A 25,203-nucleotide genomic window follows, 5' to 3' on the forward strand; every position below is an offset into this window, starting at 1 on the left:
GAGGAACATTTTTCAAGGCCTCATGAAGGGAAAACTCTCAAATGTGTCAGTGCTCCTTACACCAACAGTAGGAAAAGTCACAATATATTATTAGATTACTTTCTTATTTTCTTATGTAAGAACCTTCTGTCATAAAGAACAATGGTAAAAGATATTAATTCACTGTGTTCCACTAAATGATCACACCAATAATTTAAAACTTGCTAAGAGATTTAAACAAGCAGATAATGACCTAAACCAACTTACACTTAAAAATGGTGTTTATATTTCAGCTGTGTGTACTTCCCATGTACAGTACTGTAAATTTTTTTCTTTTGGATAGGAACACCAAATTAAGAGTCAAAGAAAAACAATAAAAGCTAACCATGATTTGAGCATGTCCATTAGGAAAAGAACTTGAAGAATCTGCATTGATTGGATCCTGGCAATTTCTCAGTCGACATCTGAATGCATCTTGAACCTGTGGAAACAATATCTTATACTGATTCTTGTGCAACATCATATACTCCATTCCTATTGAAGATTAAATTAAACTGTATGGAATACAATGCGTGACTTTTCTTTAGTATACTTAATAAATCAGAAACAGTAAACATAAATGCTTATTTCTGCTTATTCATACATTTGCTATATTTTGTGGCTGCTGCAAATTCTGTCTATTACACCACGACCACAGAATTAGATTTGCCTATGGACAGAATTAACTAGTAGTCATTAATGGTCTAGTACTCAAGCCAAATCCATCTTGGGTGATAGTATTTGGCTTTGTCTTCTCATTCCATTTGGTACAGGTCTGATAGCAGGGTTAGTAGATAAGCTATTGATTATTGCAAAATAAAACGTATCTTCTGCTTGATAAATGTAAGATACTTGAAAGACAGTTCTTAACAGTTACTATAATCAGATACATACTGCTCTCGTAATTATATTTTAAAGAATAAGTCAATTTGAAAGATATTACTGTTTCCAATCATAAGCTCTAACTCCATGTATAGGGAATCTCATGCATCTCATCTAGGAGTAAAACTTTCCAGACTAGGTAAATATCTTCAGTGTGAGGACAACTAAAAGAAAAGTGGAGTGTTTGCACTGAGTCTGGTTTCTTGAAACTAAAAAAAAAAACTTCTCAGAAATTACTAAGATGATCCATGCAGTAAATTTGAAGATTTGTCCCTAAAACACAAGTGTATTCAAGGAATTATCTTTTGCATAGGAAAAGCTTCTTTTATTTTGCTCTGGGCCAGAATGTATGGCTAAAGAAATATTATTACACAACACCTTTGTCAGAAAGATGTGGTTCAACAGAGAAGGCACATTCTAAAGAAAAATTCAGTTCCTGTTTGCTGACAGCAGAATGCAAACACATTTTACTGCTTTCTCACACATACCACAGTAGGCCCAGCAAGGGAATTTTGTAATGGGAAGTTTTAAAACCTGAATTTTGGTTCCTGAAATGTAAGTATCCGCATTAGCAACCTGATTGCAAGATGTGACTTGGAAAACAGGAACTTAGGCGGATGACCTCCAGTTAAAACAAACTAGTATAATTTCTTGTTTGAATATGAAAATATTCTCAATGAAATGCCTTCAAAAATCTACATTTCATTTATTATCTGTAGAAATTACTTGATGTCTTATTCAGAATAATTAAAAGGGAGAAAATCATATTCTACACATGGACATTTTGTGAACAGCAGCAGAAGATAATTCATTACTTGTTTCTGGTGAAAAGCCATCCCCTTTCAATGCATCATATTCTGCTGCAAGCTGTTTCAGAGGTTTCACAAAAGGGAAAATAAAATAGGAAAAAAATATTTATTTTTATAATTACAAAGCATTATTTTAAAATGCTTAACTATTAAATGAGTAACAGTGATCTGCAGTCTTGGTAAGTGACTGTGGCAGGTGGAGGAAGACGACTGCTATAGAGCAGAAAGAAGAATGAATCAAGGTAGGAAGGTTTGGATTGATTTCAAAACACTGAGGCTTCCCACATGTGGTAGGGTAATGTAAAGTGTGCTTGACCTGTGTCGCGACTCAGAATCTGATTTTAGGCACTACACTTTCTGTGGTTTTCCTTATATTTGACTTTAACTTAATTGGGCATCTCTCAGTTGTTGCAAACTTAATCCAAGTCTTCTCTCACTTTATCAATGCTGAAATCAGGTCGCACTTCAGAGTTTTATGCTCTTGACTAAGCACTGGCACAGTGATTTCACAAAAAATGATAATAATAAAAAAAATAATCCCTCCCTCTGAAGCATCCCCAGCTGTGCTGAATGAAACTCATCTCAATCCTCATGATGCTTGGCCCCAAAACATTAGAACGCATTGTGTGATCTCTCACTCTGTGCAGTGGCCCTCCTTGTTTTTGGGATTCTGTATTCATGAAGCTTCCCCAGTTCAGATAGCTCCAGAGATCTCAAGAATCTCATGTCCTACTTTCCCTACCTTCTACATGAAAGTGGTGACTCTTGATGTTAGGATTCTCTTAAACGTGCATGTTTCTTACAATGTTTCTGAAGTGCAAGCAGCATATGATTTGAGCACATTACCAGAATATCAAATGTAGCTGTATCCATCATACTGGCATATGCTGTAGCTTCTAGGTGTCCTCACACAAGTCAGAAACAAAAAGGTTGAATTTTCCAAATACCAGCTTATTTTTCTAAACTGGTTGTTCAAACTTGTTGTTTGAGTATGTAAAGGCTAAGCTGTCTTTACATTTTACTTTGAAACATGATCCTGCTTTTAATATCAAGTTACAAGATTTTCTTAGAGCCAGGCAGAGCAGGAGACAGATGATGAACGTGTTGATACCAGGGAAGTTGTTACCTTAGCAACAGTAACCAACTCCAAGCTTTTATAACTTATCATCTCCCTACTCTTTATTTTCCTCCTGCAATACAGAAATGTGGGCGTTAGATGCCAACGAGGCATTTAATCCAAATGCTCTCTAGTCAGCAGAGCACAGCAAAATAAGAAAATACATGTGGGTTCCTCCCATCACCAGCATTAACAGGAGTTACTCAGTGCGATTCAAATTAGCTTTAGAGCATCTCATGTTCAAGCAGGTCAGGCAAACTGTTTTGCTCTGATAGAGAAATTTCAGCACTAATCTCTCCTATCATCCTCTGTTCTGTGACACATACTTCACCATCTTCCAATGCCCAATTAGGTATTTAAACAGCAAGAAGGGGAAAAAAACCTACTAGGCTTTCTGGGCAAAGGCAGCAACATAAAGCAAGAATACCTAAGTCTCGCTTTGCATTTTTCTTTCCTAATTTCCAAATGGTCTATAAGAGGTCTCATGCTTAAGAAGTATTATATTTATCTTAGAAGTTAGGAAACGGAAGTATAGAAAGATTTAATGTCTTTCCAAAAGATGCTGAGTCGATGGAGGGCAGAAATAGACACAACACATAATTTAGTCCTCTTTTAGTTTTATGTCTTACTCAGTGAACATCCCTGGATTACTAATGCAGCCCTTGTCACACAAGATCTTTGATATAGCATACTAGAGAAAGTAAAAAATGTTTCCGTCATTTATGTTTATATCAATATAACTAAGTGGAAAAATGGTGGTTTTATATATATTTAATTGTAAAAGTCTGTGTCTTTTTGTAATGTAACAACAATAAAGGCATAGTAAAGCAGGGCTGTCCTTCTCTTTGTTTGAATTTTATGGTGACATATTCCACCCCATAATTTTTTTCCTGACAGTCAGAATTATTGTTTTGCCTGTGCTGGCATGCTATAAATATTAGACCAATCCTATAGGCTACAACTGAGATTGCTTTGTAGCTGTCACCAAGATTGACAAATACGTTGGCAAGGGTTCCCTGACAGGCACTGGCAGAGCAAAATGCTTTTGCAGAGAAGAGAATGTAAGAGATTATTATTTCTGCTGGGGAGGTGCCCTGTGCAGTGCACACTGCATGGTGGGCACTATCTATCCTTGTACCCGCCTAAGGGTCTCCAGAGCTAGAAAACTAGACTCTCTAGAGCCGGATTGAAACATAACTTATCGGAGTTTTGTCTGTTTCTGTGTAGGAACTTGTTGCAGTAAACAATTACATCTGCCACTGCAAATTGGTCCATATAAATGCAGACCTTTCACATTTTTCAAACAAAAATTGTTTCAGGTGCACCAACTTTTAATTCTTTGCCATCCTTGAAGAACTTCCTACTCATTTTCTTTTCCCATAGAAAAAAAAACAACAACCTTAATTAGTTAGAAACGCTCATTTAGTGTTTCTACCCAGTTTACAATTTATATCTGGAGGACCAAAGAAATTCAATGTATTCTGTCAAATAGAGTTCAAACAGCAATAAGCCTAGGGTTCTTTGTCTTTCATCACCAGCGTTATCATCATCTTGGCTGGAGATAGTCTACTGATTAGTGAATGTCATTTCTGTACATTTGCTTCTGCCTAAGTTCTCATGACTGAAGAAAAAAACTCCTTCACATTTTTGATAAGGGACAACCTTGTCAAACCTAGGTGCTATTTGGGCCTCATTGGGAAATTTTCTCATGAGGTCATTTTTTTAAAATACCATGTAGATAGATTGATTAGCTGTTTTATCAAGTACTTTTCTTCTAGAATGTCAGTGTTAGGACCAGGAAGTGTAACTGCCATGCCTGGCTTGTGGGAATAACTCCTTTAGGTAGTTAAACGAAATAATGATTCTTTGCAGTTAGATGAGGTATGTATATGTGATTTGCTAAAAGAGCAGCAAATAAAATAAACCATAACTAGCTGATTGCCTGCACACAAACAATTAGGATTCTAAATTCCTGTACAAATATCTTTATAAGCAGATATTTTTGCATATTGCTTGCACTTGAACCAGTGAGTTGAAAGTGTTCCAAGTCAAGGTACCCTACAAATTTGAAAACTGACTTTACTTATAGAAAAGACTAATTCCATCTCTGCCACCACAGTCCTACCTGTGAGTAGGGTCAGGCAAGAACGTTTCCATGAGGTGTTCAGCGATATCAAAGAATTCCCTGAGAATGAAGCATTTGCAGCAAACAGCTGTCATTAGAGTAGGGAATCTGTCTTGAATTCAAGGCTTGTGGGAAGATGCCTATCCAATGTCATCTTAAGCAGTCAAAATATTTTTATTTCCAATTAAACTCCTGCATCACTGCACTGAAACAGGTTTTAATGTCTGAATTTAGTGCTGATTTTAGTGCTATGCTATGTTACTTTCAGAATTTCTCATGGATTTTGGCCTGTTTTTTGATTAAATCAGTGACTGATAACCAGGTATGTGTTGCAAGCTACTCTGCATCCTCACAAAGGACACAAAGAAATGGAATTAGGATTAATAAAACTGCTCTGGGGGAGTTCAGATTGGACATTAGGAAAAGGTTCCTCACTGAGAGGGTGGTTGGTCACTGGAACAGCTTCCCCAGGGAAGTGCTCAGGGCACCAAGTCTGTAAGAGTTCAAGGACGCTCTTAGTCATATGGTTTATTTTTAGGTAGTCAGTGATCCTTATAGGTGCCTTCCAACTTGAGATATTCTATGATGCTATGATTCTATGAAAGATAATGCTTTTTACAATGCTTTGTTTTTGAAACTTTCATCTGCAACCTTGAGCTAAAGATACATATTTTAAAATAAAAGTTCTTCCTCAGGACAGTACATGGGAGGTGGTATGCCCTTTCCAGGCTAATTAATATATCCCAACAGAAATACAAATTTCGTAGACAGGAAAACCAGTATGGAACTGCCATTCTTTCTACTGAAAATAGTTGCAGTGTCTTACCATTTTACTAAAAGAATATGTGAAAAGATGGCTTTCAGTTCTACAGATGAGAATTCCCTCTCTCACAGATGTAAATCATGTGGGGAGAGAAAATGCTGTAGAAAATAAGGGGATACCAAGACAGTTCTACATAAAAGAGCTTTGTCTTGAATATTACCTCCTATTCTGCACATATTTTTATCCTGAACAAAACAAAAAAAAAAAAAAAGAAAAGGTATTAAAGGTTTCACCTTCCACTATGAAAACTAATAAACCAAGAAAAACAAAAGCTCATAGCCTCTAACAGCTTCAATAATGTGGGATGGAGTCAGAACAATGGAATGTGCTATTTTATGCAAGATATTGATAAGTTTTTCCTTAAAAATTGAAAACTTAATTATTCAATAAGGTAATCATATATGCATACTGTGTAGGATAGTGATATAAAGTTTACATAAAGTGGTACACTACTAAAAGACTGAAATAAATTTTGTCATTCATAATTATTTTTCATTAATATAGTGAGTTTTGATGTTTAAAGGGTGTGAATAGTAGAAAGAGAAACCACTGTGTAACATTCCTCACTCAGCATTGACAATAAACCTTTCTTGAAACATCTTCCTGGCTTTCTAGTCCTGAAGTGCTTTTGAATAACTGCTACCGATCACAAGGAACCGTGCTAGACAGTGTAGTTTTGTTTATCGGTGTGGTAAATATCCTGAAGTTGATAAATGCTAAGGCATAGGTATGCTGGACCAGGTTCCTGCTCTCCAGTCCGGCTCCGCCTGCTCACTTTTGATAGAAGCTCCCACTACCACAGATCTGCCAGCAAAGCTGTTGTGTTACTGCTTTCATACCTATCTCAATAAAAATGCAGGGTTAGTTAGAGGGCTAGGCTAGCCTGTCTTCTCATGCAGATAGGCTAGAGAAGCTGACACCAGAGCCAGGTTAAAGAGCACTCATGTGGCAGAGTTGACGTCAGATTTCAGCGGTGATGAATTCTGCAGTGGGTGGCACTGAGCAGCGGAGGGCAGGCCAGGGCATTAGCTTTTCCTTGCTGTACTCAAAGCATTCACCTGTCTTCATCCTCACTTTCCTCATAACTTAAGTATATTACCTTAAGTATGTACCTGAGTTTGTAGAACTGAAAGGGTAGATGTTCACCATCATAACACCTCATCCGCTTGTGTCCTCTTTCAGGGACAATATAAGCAGAAATAATTTTGTGTTTGAATCAGTTTTAGAGACTTCAAAAATCTATAGCTTTCAGTCTTCAGGAAAATGGCATTCATATTAGCTTTTCCCAATACTCACAATATTGGGAGAGCCTAACACTTAAAAATAAACTAAACTTGAGAATGATAAAAAGCCACCTTTAATTAAATGGGTACAGTATTATACTGAAACTGACATTCTGCACTTGCAATTAACTGATCTTCCACCTCTCTCTTTCTCTTGTTCCTCTGTGTCTCACCATAAAATGCCTTTCTCTTTCTACCAAATAGATTTCCACAGAACAAGCTGTACACAACATTAAAGAGCAGTTGAGAGATTAACAGGAGCACAGCCCCTTAGAAAACTGGGAAGCCATTCCTCACCTCCCTTCGGAGAATACAATGGACCATGACAATAACAAAGCCTTGTAATGAATCAAATACAGCAAAAAGTATCTGAAATAATATTGATCTTTTGTCTGTCATGGCCAGAACTGCAGACATCCAAGTCAGCGCCAGAAGTGGCAACACCACACAGGAACTCCAAAGGGACGCCCTATTGAAAAAAAGAGAAAAGCAGCATTGTAATACTGTAAAAAATTATTTAAACCTCACTATTAAAATAAAACATATTTATGGATGGTAATTTATCAAGCTAACTTGAAAATCACAGACAAGAATGTAACAGTGTCGGTATTTTATGTTCTAAAGAATATCCTGTATTCAGTTAATAAAGACAGTTGCGTTTTGTTGTTTTTTTTTTTTTTTTTTTTTTTTGTTAAAAAGTATTTAAACGTGCTCAGCACTCTATACAGTGTTAGCAAACACAGTTGTCATCATCAAACTATTGTCTCACATGCACTGTATAAGATTTGTAACAAGAAGATGTAAATGATCAGGACTAACATGGCATTACTGGCGGTGGTGGCTGACAAAGCTGTTGTTGAAACTACTCCACACTTGGCACATTTGAGCGTCAAACCGCTATGAGGCTCACTCATCTGACTGCAAACAAACAGAACACCCACAAAAAGAACAAAATATTGAATTGTCACCAAAAAACGTTGCTACTGAAAATTAGCTTTTAAATATGACGTCATGCAGAAAAAGTAAGTAGACTTGTTCAGGATGAATGCTCTATGTTGTTGCAAAATTGTAGTTTACATTATTGTTAGCTTTACGTATTAATGCTATGGGGCTTCATTTCATGCAGACTCTTGTTCTTCCATTTAAGCTAAAAAAGGCCCCAAATATCCAGTGATCAAAACTGCTTAGTACACTGAAGTAAACATAAGCACGTGCTAGGATAGACAGACAAAGTGAAATACCTCTATTCAGACCTGTTAAAAGACTGTTGTATCCAAACTTGCTTGAGAAACAGTCTAGGATACTTAAAGGAGGAGTATGAAATATGTACAATTACAGAGCATTAATAAAGAAAGAAACCTGCAAAATGGATTCAAGAATCAAATCAGTATGGGCGTACCGTATAGTCAGATTTGTACTAGTGAACTGAATGGCCCAGTAACACCTGGAGTGATTTTATTCACGCCATATGAAGGTCTGAATACAGGGCTTGAAATGTATGGAATCTGATGAAATAAGTATCAGTTGGTACTAAAAGAAGTGTGACCTGTTTTGCATTTTAATAAAACACAGTACACAAGCATTAAGCTCAAAGCATTGTATGGATAATTGTACCTCGGCACCTGTCAGAAGAGTTAAAGGGCAAAACCTGGAATTTAAATTTTCTTTTACATACAACATGCATTCAACTTCCTTAGTCCACTAGAAGACTTTTGCTATTCCTTCTCTTTCTGCTATCAGAACCAGGAATAACCACAGCTGACTGAGATGCAACAGGAAGGGTACTTTACCTATTTCCAGCTGGAAAGTGGTCAACATGGTGGAGACTGGTAAGACTTCAGTTTTTTCCCCACTTACTTCAACCAACAGAACTCCTTTTAATTGCCAAACCCAGCACTCACAAGACTTTTAGCACACTGCCCAAACCAACATTGAACTCCAGTGGTTTCCATTTTGATAAACCAAATGATGACTTTCCATAAAAAAAAAGGGCAGTACATTTTCCATTAAAATGCATTTTTTTCCATTAAAAAAACCAGTGAAAACCATGACCTTGTGTAAGGTGATTGTACGGTGAGAAAAGAGCTCAGCGAATCCACATCAGTTTAGGCCAATTAAAGATTTATATTAATGAATGAAATAAAAAAATGCCTTGGGTAAGCTTAACCTAAGCTTGGGAAAATACTTTCCTTCTTTTCTTGGTCATACTTCAATGTCATCAGACCGGATTATTCTCTTTAGCTCTATGGATTTGTTTTGGATCTTGCAAATGATAGAACTTGATGTGTATACAGACTAAACACAATCTTTCTGGCTGAGCATATACGCATGCTACGCTTTTTGCCAGGAAAATGATTGATATCCATCAAGACACTTGTTGATTCTCCATATGCTTATTAAGGTGGAAAAAAAACATATGGAGTTCACATATTTTGCCCCATTCATCGCTTTAAGTCCTACACAAATAATTTGTACAGCTGAACTTTCAACTGAACTTCTGATAGATGTAAGTTGAATGTTTGCCAGAAAGAATAAAGTTGCCTTCCTGAGCATGACTGGCAAGACGTATTTGAGAACTAAGTGACAATCCCCTTTCTACTGGAGGTCAAATGCTGCACCAATTTCTATGCCCCAAAGAATGACTCAAGACTCTTTATCTGCCAAGTAGTATCAAGAAGTGCTGTTGCCAAGCCACTGTCTCGTACTGTCACAAAAGTTAAGATTACTTCTCAATTAGGGCATCGATGTGCTTTCCCAGAATAGCTGGATTGTTTCTGACAGAATAATTTCTATTCTTTATGCTTTTACTTTAAAATAAAATACCTCTTTACTAAGTTGTCCACTGTTAGAAAGCAATTTATTTGTTTCATCAGGAAAGCATACAATAAGCAAATAGATTTCTATAGCTGACAATTAAGTAGCTGAAAAAAAATAATGCAGTTAAATCATAGCTTGGATATCCTTAGAAAATGTACAAAGCTGCTCCAACTCCTTAAATCACTGTAATTAGAGCAGATGTGAATTTGAATCAGTGATTGCTAAGTTATTACTACTCTTGAAATAATTTGGGTTGTTTCATAATATTCTAGATTTCATCAGTGTTATTACACAGTTAAGACTGTTGATGGAGCAATACAGACAAAAGTAGGGTGAAGAAATTAATGCTTTCTAATGAAAAAAAAGAGGAAAAGGGAAGAAACAAAATGAAGGCTTTCGGTACATATTTGTCAAAATAATGATGAAAGAGCTGAAAACCAGAAAGATTTAATTGAATTAATATTAAATGCAAATCACACCCGCTGAAGTGTGTCACAAATTTGCTCATCTAACCAATAAATTGAACTTATTAGGAATGCTACTGTTAGTGAAATGGTAAAATAATTCAAAGTGAAGCTGTAATAAATTTATCCAGCAATACACAGTAAACTAAAGAATCATTGCTTATGATTGCTGTTTTAGAATCTGCATTTCTATGCAGATATTGCTGGTGTTAATTACAAGCTGGCCCAAAAGAGAATACCAGAACACGTAGCTGTAAAAAATGATTATGCAAAGTTTAAATATACTTTCATAAGCATTAAGAAGGTGATGATGCCCTTGTGAAATATTTTTCTCCAATGTGGAATGAATGTAAGTTTGCTGCTGCAGTACTTCAAATCATTGTCATCCACTGAGAAAGTTTCTGATGCTACCACTGTCATAATCCTTTAACAAACAGAATTTGAATGTAAATGCAAGTAAATAAACAACAGCACAGAATTTCCATTTATCTTTTTTCTTTCTTTTTTTTTGCTTTGAAAACACCTCTTGTTTTTTACTTTGAAATTCTGTTACGCTAATTTAGAACATGCAGGTACGGGTGTAAGAACAAAAGCAAATTCTTCACAGTCAGAATGGCAGGATAGCATTGTCCTCAGCAAGGCTTATATTACTGTAAAATATATTTTATAACAGTTTACACAAATGAGTAACATTTCCCACCATAGTTATTAAAGTTGACAGCTAGACAAAAATAATCAGTTCCTTCAGTACACACAGTTCATAAAACTGTTTTCCTAACTGCAACAAGTTTATGTGTGTGACATTGTTGTGAAACCTCTGCTCAGATTTGTTTAACCCTCACTATTATTAACTTAATACTGTTGTACTTGTGTTTTATTATGTTTAGTTTGTTTAGTTGCATTCCCTCAGGATAATGCAACAGCAGCTTTCGAGATGAATGGAATCTGTTAGACACAATTTTACACTGATATAAAAGTTTAAAGTACAATCAAAAGCATTTTTGGTGACTATCTGTAATTGAAAATTGGTGATACAAATTGAATACGCTTTAAAATAACCCAGTTGTTGCTTACCCCGCTCTGTGTTTGAGCTTTTTATCTAGGATTCCATCTCTGGAAACAAGTTTATTAAATACCAAAATGCCAATCACCATGTTGACCTGTCAAACAGAAAACAAACAGTTGATCTTTCATTGCCTGAAAGAAAGCACTTTATCCTATTACTTCAGAAAAAGCCTTTTACAGGCCTGCAAAATGCTTCCTCTTACATTTCTGAGTATTCCATCAGAAATTGTGTGATGCTATTGCTGAACACACCAGAAGTGTGTACTCTCAAATGAGTAACACATATGCACACCACAACTGGCTTATTTTTGAATCTTGAATTACGTCCAGTATCGAGTTATATGCATTCACATCTGCTGGCCAGAAGCTTGAGTAATATAGCTTTAATGCTTCCTCAGTTTTAATTGCAATGATACATCCTATTCCAGGAAACCCACTGCATTTGAGTTGTGCGCAGAGGGAAGAGCTAGTCAGAGCACATGGTGACCGTAACCGTGCTCCTTTTTAAGCACTTGGGGCCCATGCGGTTGTTCCCACTTATGCAGAACCAGCCTGTCAGCTCCCATAGCCTCCTGCGCATTAACCACTGCCTACGTTATTCACCAAAATGCCAGTCCTGAGCCTTGTCTGACTGCAGTTTCCTTTTTTTTTTTGTGGGCCAGATGAATGCCTGGGTTGTCTGTTTCACTCCACTAAAGTAAATGGTGTTATGATCACATCCATGGGTTGAAGATCTAACCAAAAAAAAAAAACCAAACAAAAAAACTCAAGTGTTTCAGCAGTCAGACTTTGGCACTCGATGACCATACTAATGGCATTTAATGGGCAGCTTAATGACAGTTATTATCCACTTGTATTATTGAACTCAACTCTATGAACCTGTCTCTACATGGCCTGCAAAGAGGTAATACCAAGTTTTGAATCTAAATTTTAAGTAAGTGTTCCTTATTTTTTTTTATTAGAAAAGGGTGATCCTTTTTTCCTTTCAAACAGATTTTTCAAGACCTGTGCCAAAATACCTAATTGTTGCCAGTCTGTCTGCCAACTGTCTCCCAGCTTTTCTTATTATCACTTTATTTTCAGCATTTACATTTTTTCAGATGATGTTATATAACTCTTGCTTCGTACACTTAGGCTTAAGTGGTTGCATAGAACAGCTCCTTCCACAGCTTCTAGCTAATGCTTGTAGGGCAAACTGCGACTGTGAACTCCAACGGTCTCTGAACAAAGCTTGCCAATTACACAGAGAACATACAGTTCCGTGTGAAAATTATGACTGGCTTTTTGTAAACATCCTTGGCTCCTCTATCATGACAGAGCCTGTGAGTTGTACAAAAGGATCCTGGCTTGACTCCAGGCGATGATGAGACAAACTCTATGGGAGCAGTAAACATCCATTTCAGGAAAATCTATGTAGCTGAATGGCTATATCTTTGATTACTACTAAGACCAATTCCCTTTTGCAAGGAAATATCAGAAATAATCAGCGTTGATAGACCTATCCTAGTACAAAATTGGTGGAGTGGAAAGAAGAATTAGTTTCAAATATGTAAGGGATAAGTACTAAACAAATTATAGTAAAAAATCCATACAGACTGCAGAGCAGATGACTGATAGCCAATGGCACATGCAGGGTGCAATTCATCTTACCCTAAAGCAGACACCCGAAATAATTCTGATGGTTTGAGCCCTAAAAGTATGTATTTTTCTCCACTGACAATGAAATATGGCTGGGATAACTAGCTTAGATGCAGAAACCTATGTTGAAGACATCTACAATTAGGAAAAGTGAAACCTACACCTAAATGCATTTCCAGAAATGTGAAAGATTAATACACAAATGAGTAACATTTCCCAGCTATGATGATTTTTTTCTTTGCCTTCAAAAGCATTAGTCATGGAGAACTTGCTGGATGGTTCCATGCCTCCTGTCGCTTTTGCTGGCACTGCGATACACTGCCAAGCAGCACTCTATCAAGACTGTCCCCGAACTTCACAAGGCAGTGACAATTGTGTAGATGTTACTGATAATAACTCAGTGATGCCTGTAACAAGTTTTCTGTGCCACTAATCAGTATATTATTCTTTCACAGCTTACTGTGTAAACATAGAGAGATAATTAGTATAAAGAAGTGATACAATTAAATGAATCATGCATTCAAAATACTGAAGGTATGTTAAAAAAATACTGAGCTGGGTATTTAAAGCAAAATGTAATGCTACTGTACAGCTAAGCTTTTATAATTTAAATAACATATTCCATCATCCTATATGAAAATACTGGAAAGTATATTAATGTTTACCAAGACAACAGCAGCTGCAGGTCCAACGAAAGCATAAAGCAGACCTCCTTCAAGAGACAGCCAACAGCTGGAAAGAACATTAGAGAAGAACTAACACAAATTAAAAATAAGTATAACACATTACCAAGAAAACATTAATAATAACTGCAGCACGAGATTCTTCTGGTGTATGTTCAATCCTACATATAGAGATTCATATGCAAACACAAAAAATAATTACTTTGTTGATAAGATGATGTAGACATTTGAAAGTTATTTCCATTATCAATTGTTAATGTTTCAAAAAATTTAATGTCAATTATACGTATACTGAAATGCCTAAAATGTATTAAAAGCACAACAGAAAATAAATTTGCAAATATTTATTGAATCTCCTCTATCCGTGTATGATGAGTTAACTGAAGAGGACTTGCCAGATAGGTATCTAGAAACATTTCCATCTTACAATGTCTGACAGTTCTATTCTTAAAGCAATGAAAGAAAAAACTTTAGAAAAAACAGGTTTCTACATATTTTTTCTTATGTCAAGTAGTAACCGCTATTATAACTAGTTCTTACAGACAATATTCCCATTGAAAAAAATCGTATATGATCTAACTGTTCCGTATTCTCTGGAATATTTTGCAAACAATTTAAATGTATATTTTAAAGCATCTGAAAACTGTATTTTCTGGTGAGCTACTAATTTTGCAGTTTGTCATACTGCATTGGGGCTTTCACTTTGAATCACCAGATTCCCAAACACACAGCACTTAAAAAAATTCTAAATATTTGATACACCATGATGTAAAGCTTTCCATAACCGCAAAAGATGAGGAGCTACACACACTGAAGTAAATGCAGCTGTCCTATTTTCCCAGTGATTACACATTCAAAGAACTGCATGTTTATTTGAATGCATGATCACACCTACATATAAGAAAACTCAAGTATATACATTCAAACAATTTACTCAGATCTCACATCCAGAAACATTCACATCAAAATCATACGTATCTTCTTTATTTTCCAGTACTGTTTTTGTAATTTTGAAATCCAAGTAAATTAAATGCAAACACATCATAATATTAATGGTCTGTTACGGCTGGAATTCTAACTGCAAAGAGTAAGTGTGTTTCCGGTTTTAATGAAACCATGTGAAATCTGCCACATGAACCCAGCTACATCAGTGTGCTAAATTCTGGAATGATAAATTGATGGAAATAGTTCATATCTGCTTCACTGTTTAAAAAGTAATATATGTCAGTCTATTCTACATCCTTCCTCAAAAACCAACTACAGCAATAATGTTCAATAAATTTTTGTAATGTAAAAAAAAAAAGTTTTCAAAATTTTCTGCATTTTTTCTTTCTATTTTTCCAAAAGCTAAGTTAATTATCATGAGAGACTGAGAACATGCACTTCCGGGAGGGAGGAAAGTATTCACAGTACATTTCCCTATCACTATGAACTTTTAAACTTACTAAAGATGATGACTCCGCATAACTAAGAAATGTAATTAAAATTTTCATGTTTATTGGGAGATGGAAAATAAAAATTGTTGACATATTGTATTTCAATCATAATTTTGGTTACCTGTGCTGAAAAAAAGAGTCAATAAGGTGTTTTTTTTTAGCAAAAAGAAAGCAGTTTCTACCACAAAAACCAAAAGACCAAGGGAGAATTCTTCCCTCCCTTTCCCATGCCCTCAAGTCCACCCTTTATGGTTGGACTAGATGGTCTGAAAGGTCCCTTCCAACCTAGGCAATTCTATGATTCTGTCATTCAAGTTCTATGATTTGGGCTGTTCAAACAAGTGACCTCCATTTAGAGGCAGAGCTGGAAAAAATGTAGAGGTTGTCCTCTTTTCTTGATATAGTCTCAATTTCCAACAATCTGGATTTTCAACAACATGTGACATGATTATTGCAATGTATTCATTATCTGCCAGTTGATGACTCTGAAATGCACTTTTTCCTAATCGCTTTCCATTGAAGACTTTCTGAAGACAGATTCTCTGATGCCTTCTTATACCATAAGGCAATTGTTGTAAATTTTTTACTATTTTTTCCTTCTCTTCTTTTTCATTGCTCTAATAGCTTTTTTCTATGTTTTATAGTTGTTTTTATTTTGCTATTCTGTTCTGTCTTCTTTCTCCCTAATCACCACATAGCAGAAAGCTATATAAATTGATTAGTATTAAGAGCATCCACTGGTGTTTTTATGGGACCGTGTTACATGGTCATAAAATCCCGCTGGGTGACGGAGTATCTGTAGACTTGGTTCTGCATCCTGTACATTTTGTAAGCTGTTTGATGGTCTCCACAGGAGAATGGTTCTTTCTCTTAGGAGAGCATGACTATGACAGAATTTAGTTTTTATTGATATAATGAATTCCTGGAAGGCATCTGCACTGCTCATTAATATGCTCATTAATAGCACTGTATGTAAACATGAGTAGGTCACATGGATTTACTAGCTATAACTTGTAGCAGTGGTGCTTTCATAGCTCTATTAGACTCAGAAATAGTTGGAAAAAACAATCAAGCTTTCAAACATGCAGATCTTTTTCAGATACCTTGAAATATTTAAAAACTTTTCACTTCATTTTTTTATTATTTTTAGGAAATCCCTTCAGTATATCAGTACAAGTGTCTGTGTGAAACATTTTTCATATCTAGTTTTAAATGTCCAGTGGTATAATTGTCTAATAATTAGGACTGAAAAAAAAATGGTAGAAATCAGAGACTGTTGATCACAGAATTGGTTGGAGTGTGAAATTCAAGCCACTCCCCTCAGTCATATACTGCATGAAACTGAGATCTCCTTCAAAGATCCTTGGGCCTTCTCCCTTTCCATCAATCTCTTCATGTGTGGGACTATGGGACTGGAATAAATTCCTTCATTTTCTCTCTTAATTATCTCCATTTGAAACCAAAGTTTTCAAAAGTAGCATCTTAAAAACCAGGAATAGTTTGCAACAGGACACATTTCTGACAGCAGCATGTGTGTAATTGATTGCAGCCAAACAGGCCAAATATAGTGCAAGCAGTTAAAAAACTTACACAAATGCTTTAGTTATGAGAGGAGAAGCAGAACAGGAGCTCTGCTTGTACAGCACCCAACAGTTGTTATGGGACACAATTCTTTGCTGGCTTTGAGAGTGGGACAGCACATCAGCTGGAGGAGGAATCTCCATTCCTTGCATTCCCTGTTTTCCTTATTTAATTCTGACGTCAGACACCAAGAAAATGTGTTTGCAAATAAGAGGAGAAAGCTGCATTATGGTTCTGTTTGTCCCTTGTACACCTCCTCTTGTGTTTTTGTCCCATGGCACACATCAGCTGAATTTGGGTCCTGGGAAAGAGCTGTTACATGTACAGATACCTGCTCTGTTTTACTTTCCAGGTTACCCTTAATGAATGATTTGTTGCTTTGTTTGAATATTTCAGTATATCCTCTTATAAAAATGCATTCAGCCCAGGAAGGAAGCAGGAAGCAACACTAACTAAAGCAAGCATGAATAATTTCAGCAGAGTAAATGCAAGGGGATTGATCCTGCAAGGGACAGAGCTATATCCCCGATGGGGTCTGGACATTGTAATCTTGTGATTTGTAATTCTCACAGCCTAAAGGGTTCTCCAGCCCTGGTTCAAGGACTAAATAATAAAAAAACCAGCAAGATGAGCACATATTAGTGAGAAAAAATGTCAGAGGATCAGGTCCTCAAGATAACTCTCCAATGATGGCTAAGACCATTGCTTCAGTAATCACAGAATCACAGAATTGTCAGAGTTGGAAGGGACCGCTAGAGATCATCTAGTCCAACTCCCCTGCTAAAGCAGGGTTGCCCAAAGCACATCACTCAGGATGGCATCCAGGTGGGTCTTGAAGATCTCCAGAGAAGAGGACTCCACGACCTCCCTGGGCAGCCTGTTCCAGGGCTCTGGCACCCTCACTGGAAAGAAGTTTTTCCTCCTATTTGAATGGAACTTCCTATGTTCCAGCTTGTGCCTGTTGCCCCTCGTTCTGTCACTGGGAACCACTGAAAAGAGTCTGTCTCCATCCTCCTTCAATCCACCCTTTAGATATTTGTAAGCATTAATAAAGTCTCCCCTCAGCCTTCTCTTCTCCAGGCTAAAGAGTCCCAGCTCTCTCAGCCTTTCCTCATCAGGGAGATGCTCCAATCCCAATCCCAATTATTGCCAAATATAAGTGCTGTCCCACAGTTAAGCACTTCCGTTAGGTAAGCCACTCCTCATTAAAAAATTGTAAGACGCATGTTGCCACAATTTAAAACTAAAGACCTCAGTGGTTAGAGCCAGTATTCAGCAGGAGATTTGTTTATGAATCCTTACCCACCCAGAGCTGGAGCCTCCCCCACCATGTGCCAAGATGGTAGGACACACAGGGTAGGGAGTGGGAATCCTGATCTCACTGGGTGATGATGCTAAGGAGAATAATTAAATATTCATTGAAGTGAGGACTTGACCTAACTCATCCACATCTCTGATGAATGCCCTCATTTTCAGGCTACAGAGTCGTATTTCCTCTCTTTCTGTCCAGATGCAAACTTAATTTCTTAGGCAACGTAAGGAGAGCTCCCAACAGGACGACTGAAGGAAACGCACTTTCACATACATAACGTCTCAGTGGTTGGAGCGCTCTGCTGGCAGAGGGGAGCAGGATGGAGGCTCAGCCCAAGCTCCTCCTTCAGCAGGAGACAACCGAGGGGCAGCCTCGCTGAGGAGTGAATTTTCCAGGGTGCTAAATATGCACTGGGACCAGTCAGGTGCCTAAAGAGGAACTGTATTGATAAAATGTAAATGAAGTACACACTTCTCCTCCTCGCTGTCTCTCAAGTACAGCCCAGTGCAGGAAATGGTCTGCATCAGTCATTCCAGGATGGATGGAAGAGCTGTTTTGAGATTTCTGCGGGGCTTTGGCTCCAAGAACTTGAGGGGCATTAAAGCTGTGGTACATGCTGGGTGGGCAGAAACCTGGGTGCCAAATAGACTCTTGCCAATCATTTTAGGCATGTTTAGAGGTTGGAAAAGGCTAACCATAACATTTAATGTCCTCTTTGGTAAATGTATATAAATATTAGCTGTCTCAGTGGACCTAATCCTCAGTGTTTCTAAAAGGCTTGCTACTTCAAACCCCTACAAGAAATGCATGATCCCTGGTGCTTTGTTGAGCTCAGCCCCAGACTGGCGTATGGTTTTCTCTGTGTTCTTTTGTGGACCACCCAGTTGCTCCTAGGGCAGTTCCAAGTGTGAATGGGTACTTGTAGTGCCTTTAGACTATGCTATGTAATTTTTGATGGGTATGACAATCTTGTTTATTAAAAACATTATTTATCATTTCAGATTGACTTACTAATGGGCTGTTCCATATCCTTTTGTCTTGGTAAAGCCTATTGATATTGCAACCACTAATGCTGGTAAACCTGAAAAAAACCAAAACAGTAATAACCATTAGATGCTGAGCAATATATGGCTGTTCTGCCTGGACAAGAAGTTACAGGGCAAGATAATGCAAAATGGCCAATTTTACACGGAATGAATCATTTAATGAAGCACAGTGCTATTGCAGGATTTGTTTTTCTGCAGCACTGGCAGGGAGGAGGACACTGTTTTCTGCCCACGGTGTACCACTTTGATGTCGCTGGTACATTTGACAGGTCTTAAAGTGAACTAGGAAAAGACTTCATCAATATTCAATGAATCTTCTTTCTTGTTTTATTTTGATTTCTTGATATTATATTACTTTGCTGAAAACCTAAAATTTTGTTAAAAAATATTTATAAAAGAATGCTAAATTATACACCAGCATAGCTTGAGCTTGAGATAAAGTGGAAAGGATCCTAACCTAGTTTTCTTTTTATTAATGTGCTGTCTGCTACCTTTCAGGTTTACTGAAGAAAATGACAATATTCTTGACATTGTCACTGCATTAAACATTTCATTCCAATGATTCTGAGGAAATGAATTTACGGACTTACCCCATCCAAGGCATAGGAAACGTTTCCTTATGAGCCGTGTCCTAATTTTTCCAGTAACAGCCATATATGACTGCCACGCTTCTGTCAAAACCCAACAGAATGAAGCTAAGAAGAAGAAGTGTAAAAATGCGGTGGTTGTGGTGCAGATGCCCTGCAGGGAGCAAAGAGAAGCTCATTCTGAATACTTAGGGACACTCATTTCTCTTTTCAATTCAAAGAGTTGTCATATGCTATCATCTTGACCTTTATCCTTAGCATCAATTCCCCCTTTATGATGTGATGGCCACAAAGAGAGAGAGAAAGCAAGTGAGATGTTGATGGTGATTAGGCAGAAGAGATCTCGACTGTTTTCACAAACACTGAGTGTGCAGAGCAGGGAAAAAGAACACAAAATAAATCATGCCACCAGATTTTTCTCTACACATTTATTTGACCAGGGGTCATCATAATGCCATGTGGTAAGCAGGTTATGAAGTTGCTGATTATAAAATCTCATAGAGCTGAATAAAGAAAATGTTGGGATACAAGTTCTCCTAATTGCCAGTTATATTTTCTTTCCCTCAATGCAGAAAGATCCTGACTGTAAATTTGAATTTTAGGCAACAGATTAAGTTTGATTTATTTGATTTCTTTATTTGAATCTTATAGAATGTTAACCTATTGGAATACACTCCCTGAGATCTTTTTAGTCAGGTTTAAATATCATAACCTTAGCAATTATCCTGAATATGGTTTTTGTGGGTGTCAGTCATTTGTCATGTGAAAAGTATTTTGAACACATGCACTTGGCTTTCTTTTGTCACTTTAGCCATTAATTGAACTTGACACTGTAGCTTATATAAATTAGTTTCTTGGCATAAATGATGATCTTCCCTCCACTGTGTTACTTAAAATGCCAGTTGCAGGCTACAAAAAGCAGTGTGCGTTGTACCCCAGAACCAAAACCACACCAGCAATATTGAGAATATCCTTATCACAATTTATGCTTACCACAATTTGAAGTATCAAAATTATATCAAGGTTAAAAAATACATATCTTACGCACCCAGTATTAAGAATGCAATATTGTAGTTGAGAAATGTAGATATTATTTTTATGATTATTTCTTTATGCAGCAGACACATCTAATAGCTATTTAACGTGCATGTAATAAAAGGCTAGTCTTTTTTTTTTTTTTTTTTTTTTTTTTACTAAAATCCCCGTTCAGCAAACTATTTAGGGATAAAATATGCAAGTTCCTAATTATATATAGATGCTTGCATATATTGTTAAATCAAGGCTGGTAGCTACAAAAACTTGGGAAGAATAACATACGTATGACATCATGCATGATTTTAAGTTCATTTTATACTCCTAAATACTTTCGAAACTTTTTGTCTTAGATTTTCTACTGTGTTAATTTTCCCATATTCTTATCTGAAAAGAATTGTATTGGTTCACTCCAATAGTTACCTCAGATACATAGCTGATATCAGCTGATATTAGCACTAGCAGATATCAACCTCTGAACTTTCAAAAAGTTATGCACTTGAAGATTCACAACTTAATGATTTCCTGCTATGAATTTACAGATGTGATAAACATCTTGCATTCTAATCCTGGGTCAAATTATCTACTTAAAACTGGGGTAAAGGGTTTCTATATAACTATATGCAAGAGAACTATTGTTTATTTTTAAAAAGCAAGGAATGTAAAACCCCAGAAAATCCTGAAAATATGCTAGTCATTCCATCCTAGATTTTGCCAAAAATTCTTACGTTTAGATGTCCCTAAAGTATGTGGATTTATAAAATCTATTCTGTTATAGCTTGACTGATAGCAGTATTTCCTTTACATGAAAAATAAATACTTATTTAAAAGGAAAGCTATGCAGTGAAACAAACAATAAATGTAATAGAAAATACAGAAATGTCCTAATGTCCTTTCTTTTACTAGCTGCCTTACATGTTATGCATTCCCACTATGCAACTTTAATTTGCTTTCCTATCAATATTTTCGTAAAAGCTTGCATGTTCTGTTGGAATGAGAATTTGACAATAAAATGACTTTTGAGGAATAGCACAGAATCTTTTAGGGAAAAACCTCTATAGGTAAAACACCCTAAAAAAAAGTGAATATACTATTTCCCTTATAAATAATGCAAATACAAACATATCCTGATCTTTCTGGTGAAAACATTGCTAACCCTTATGGTTGACTGAGGGTTGACTGTAGGATTTAATTCATATTTTATCCCCTGTATCAAAAGAAAGATGATGACAATCCGAGACAAATGTGGACACAGCTGTCGTGGAAGAAAGAACTGCGATGGAAAGTTAATGATCATGTTGATCACAAAATGAGAAGACAGAAGCAAGTTTTGTTAGAAGGGATCTGTCCTGGGGCTGGAATACATGACTGCTGATTATAACTAACTGTTCTGAGTGGCAGACAGGGATCTTTAATGAACACCGATGACAAGTTTGTACCACTGATATAACAGCATATTTGCATCACATACCATCAGAAAGATGTAAATCAGCCTCAAAACATCACCTAACAACCCCTGTGGGATCATGATGACAGAATCACGTGCAGGCAGTGCTTGAAGTGAATTCAGCTTCCCTCCTTCCCCAGCCAGAGAAGCAGTCCCGGCAAAAGGAAACTCCCCTCTCCCAGGTATAGCCATGGGCTCCGCACAGTTGACCAATACTCCCCTGGAAATCTGGCTTTTATGTACTTCTGTATTCTTCTTCTTTGACAAACAAATAAACAGACAATGCTATGCTGTCTGGGAAAGCATATGGGAAGTCTATTTCCAAATAGGAACAAAAATTGATTTTCACCGAAGGCTGTTATTAAGTGGGGCATTGCATATTTCTAGCCAGAGAGCCATAATTTTAGCAAGTACTTTATTAGTGGTTTTTGTTTTCTCCCCAGACCATGGACTACTCCAAATCTCTCCTTCTCCCTCTCCTCTTCTCCTTTGCCAAGGGACCACCACCTCCCCTCGCCTTGCTGCACATGCAAAACCTTGTGGCTCATCACTTAAAGAAAGCTGCAGTGTGCCAACCTGTCTGCACCACGAGAGAGTGGTACACATCTTCCCCACCGCTTTCGGAGGAGATGTTTCTTACTTGTTTCTAATTCTAGTTTATTAACACTCACTGAATTAATTACCTGTGCTGACCACCTGCCAACTTGCAACAAAATGAATTTTAACAGCCTATTTTATTCACTTTTTCTTCAAGCCTTTGAAATTAAGTCAACACTGTTAATCTAACCTCCTCATCCTCCCATTGCTGTTGTTCTCAGCTATCTATACTTCATTCTGATTACAAGTGGGAGAAGGGAGTTTTTTCTGTCCTCAGGATACACAATTTCATGAGGTTTAATTGAGCCTAAGGTGTTAGCTACCTTGAATATATAAGTAAGACCATTCATCCCTTTTTAATAAACAATATGCTATTGAAAGCAAGAGCTCACATCAAGTATCAAATTATTTCCTTCTTTCATCCCTGTAAGACACCCACTCTGATTCAGGGTACACAGCTGAGAAATGTAAAAAATGGAAATTCAAAGCTACTTATTCTAGGAATTAATATTTTTAATATAAAAATGTTGAATAATATAGAGCATCTTTGTCCGCTTTTATGACCTACAAACAATAGGTAATAAATGCAACCTCAAAATAATAATTTATCATTATTTTTGGAGCATCTGGTTGTTTCTCCTTTTTTTTTTTTTATTTTTAACATAACAGTGTTTGTTTTTGTTTTTGTTTTTTTTTTTTTAATAGCAGTGCTAACAGGTCTTCCACATAAAGACAAAGAAGATTAAGTAAGGACACCTGATTTGTCTTCTTGCCCTGAAATATGTTCTTTTTCCTTCAACAAACTAGTTGCTTGTCTCTGGATTCTGATAAGTAGTATAACAATCAAAGCTATTGGAAAATGAACATGGAAAATGATATCTGTATTGGTGGTAGTAAAATGACTAGGCCTAAAATCCATTCAGATGGATTATGTCATGAATTAGAAATGAAAACTAGTAGAAAATAATTTAAACAATAAAATTTCTTGGAGATTAAAAGAAATCTTGCCCTTAGCTCTGGGGACATATGCCTGAGGAGAAAAATTAAGTGGGTGTTAATTTTATTATTATGAAGTTCTGACAATGCGTTGAATTCACAAATAAAAAGCCCTCAAAGACCACAATGAAGAATAAATGAAACAAAGAACAAATAAAACAGAGAGAATGCAAAGGATGTAGAAAAGAGCAGAAATATAATTCTGCATCAAAACTGATATATTTTATTGGCTTTTTATGACTCTCAAGTCTGCAACTATAAAACAGTTTATCTTTTCCTTCTTTGAATTAAAAATACAAATTCATAAAGGAAAATACTGCTTATTATGCTTCATTTAATTTTTTAATTATTATTTACTTTTAAATGGATTTGCACAATAGAGTACCTTTGCTTCAGGAACAGCAGACACTGTCAGAATACAGGGGTGTATCAGCATACGAGGTTATAATGTTAGTATACTGGTCAAATAGTACCGAATTCTAGACTAAATATTAGAGTAAACTGCCATGAAATAGCAGATGGACTTTCAGAGGTTGTGGCTCAAAGAAGTAAGGATCTTGGGATTCCGAGATCTTGCATCTCGGGAGTGTTTTTCTGGAAGGAAGACAGATTTTCAATGACAAAAAAGTATGGCAAGGAAGGCTGTCTCTTCGGTTGCGAACATATTTGAAACTGTCAGTATATTAAATGCCTGAGAAATCCTGGCTGTAGACTTTCAGGTTTCTCTTCCAGGATCATTAATATTACTGGCACCATAAAGCTTTGAAGGTACCATTTCATTAAAAAAACCACATTCTTTTCTTTTGCCAGGATTGAGCACTGCTAACGCCACTTGTTTCAGCAAAGAATTCAGGAAATCTGATACCTATATTGAGAATAGCACTATGGTGGAAGGAATTGTTCTGAAATAACATTATTCATATTTTAAATCAACTACTATGAAACCATTTAATTAGCTTATAGACAAACTTTTAGATCTAAAAATCTTTGCTGGCGTCCTTAAAAGGTGAAGGCCCAAGTGGTTTAACTTCATTACAGTGTGTTCTGATATCTGACATGATAACCCAAAATAATTAGCATTTGACTCCATGAGCATTTATGTGAAAAGATATGCACAGTTAATTATTATACTGCAGGATTCTATATGTGGTACAAGACAATGTGAATGGCAACCTTTACTTGGATTTTTAAAGCAAACTTACTTTTATGTACTTGTAGTGCATTTTGAGTAGTTGTGTGATCTCCCCCACAAAGATAATGAGTGATAACTAAGGACACTCAATTTTTGTTCTTCTACTCCCTCATTTCTGTTTGCCCGCAACGAGCAAGATGCCTTCCTAGGTTCTGATAAATAGCTTATAAGCTGGCTGTAAATGACCAGCTGTCTCTGTAATTCCTTTGGTTTACGACTACAGTCTCACAAAGGACATCTATATCATCAACAG

The 25,203-nt window shown here is 36.5% G+C and overlaps 1 protein-coding gene across 1 annotated transcript in view; it reads right to left on the minus strand.

The window, feature by feature from the left end:
• Nucleotides 1-25,203, minus strand: part of ADGRB3 (adhesion G protein-coupled receptor B3) — a 491,554-nt gene that overhangs the window by 24,961 nt on the left and 441,390 nt on the right. Inside the window, exons 19-25 of the mRNA XM_074154077.1 lie at nucleotides 19,690-19,840; nucleotides 19,065-19,134; nucleotides 13,707-13,773; nucleotides 11,413-11,498; nucleotides 7,877-7,975; nucleotides 7,355-7,526; nucleotides 365-460 (exon numbers count right to left, since the gene is read on the minus strand). Of these exons, the coding sequence (XP_074010178.1) occupies nucleotides 365-460; nucleotides 7,355-7,526; nucleotides 7,877-7,975; nucleotides 11,413-11,498; nucleotides 13,707-13,773; nucleotides 19,065-19,134; nucleotides 19,690-19,840 (741 nt within the window). The remainder of the gene's footprint in view (nucleotides 1-364; nucleotides 461-7,354; nucleotides 7,527-7,876; nucleotides 7,976-11,412; nucleotides 11,499-13,706; nucleotides 13,774-19,064; nucleotides 19,135-19,689; nucleotides 19,841-25,203) is intronic.

Source organism: Numenius arquata, chromosome 9 (genome assembly GCF_964106895.1).
Source record: "Numenius arquata chromosome 9, bNumArq3.hap1.1, whole genome shotgun sequence".
NCBI classification, from domain to species: Eukaryota; Metazoa; Chordata; class Aves; order Charadriiformes; family Scolopacidae; genus Numenius; species Numenius arquata.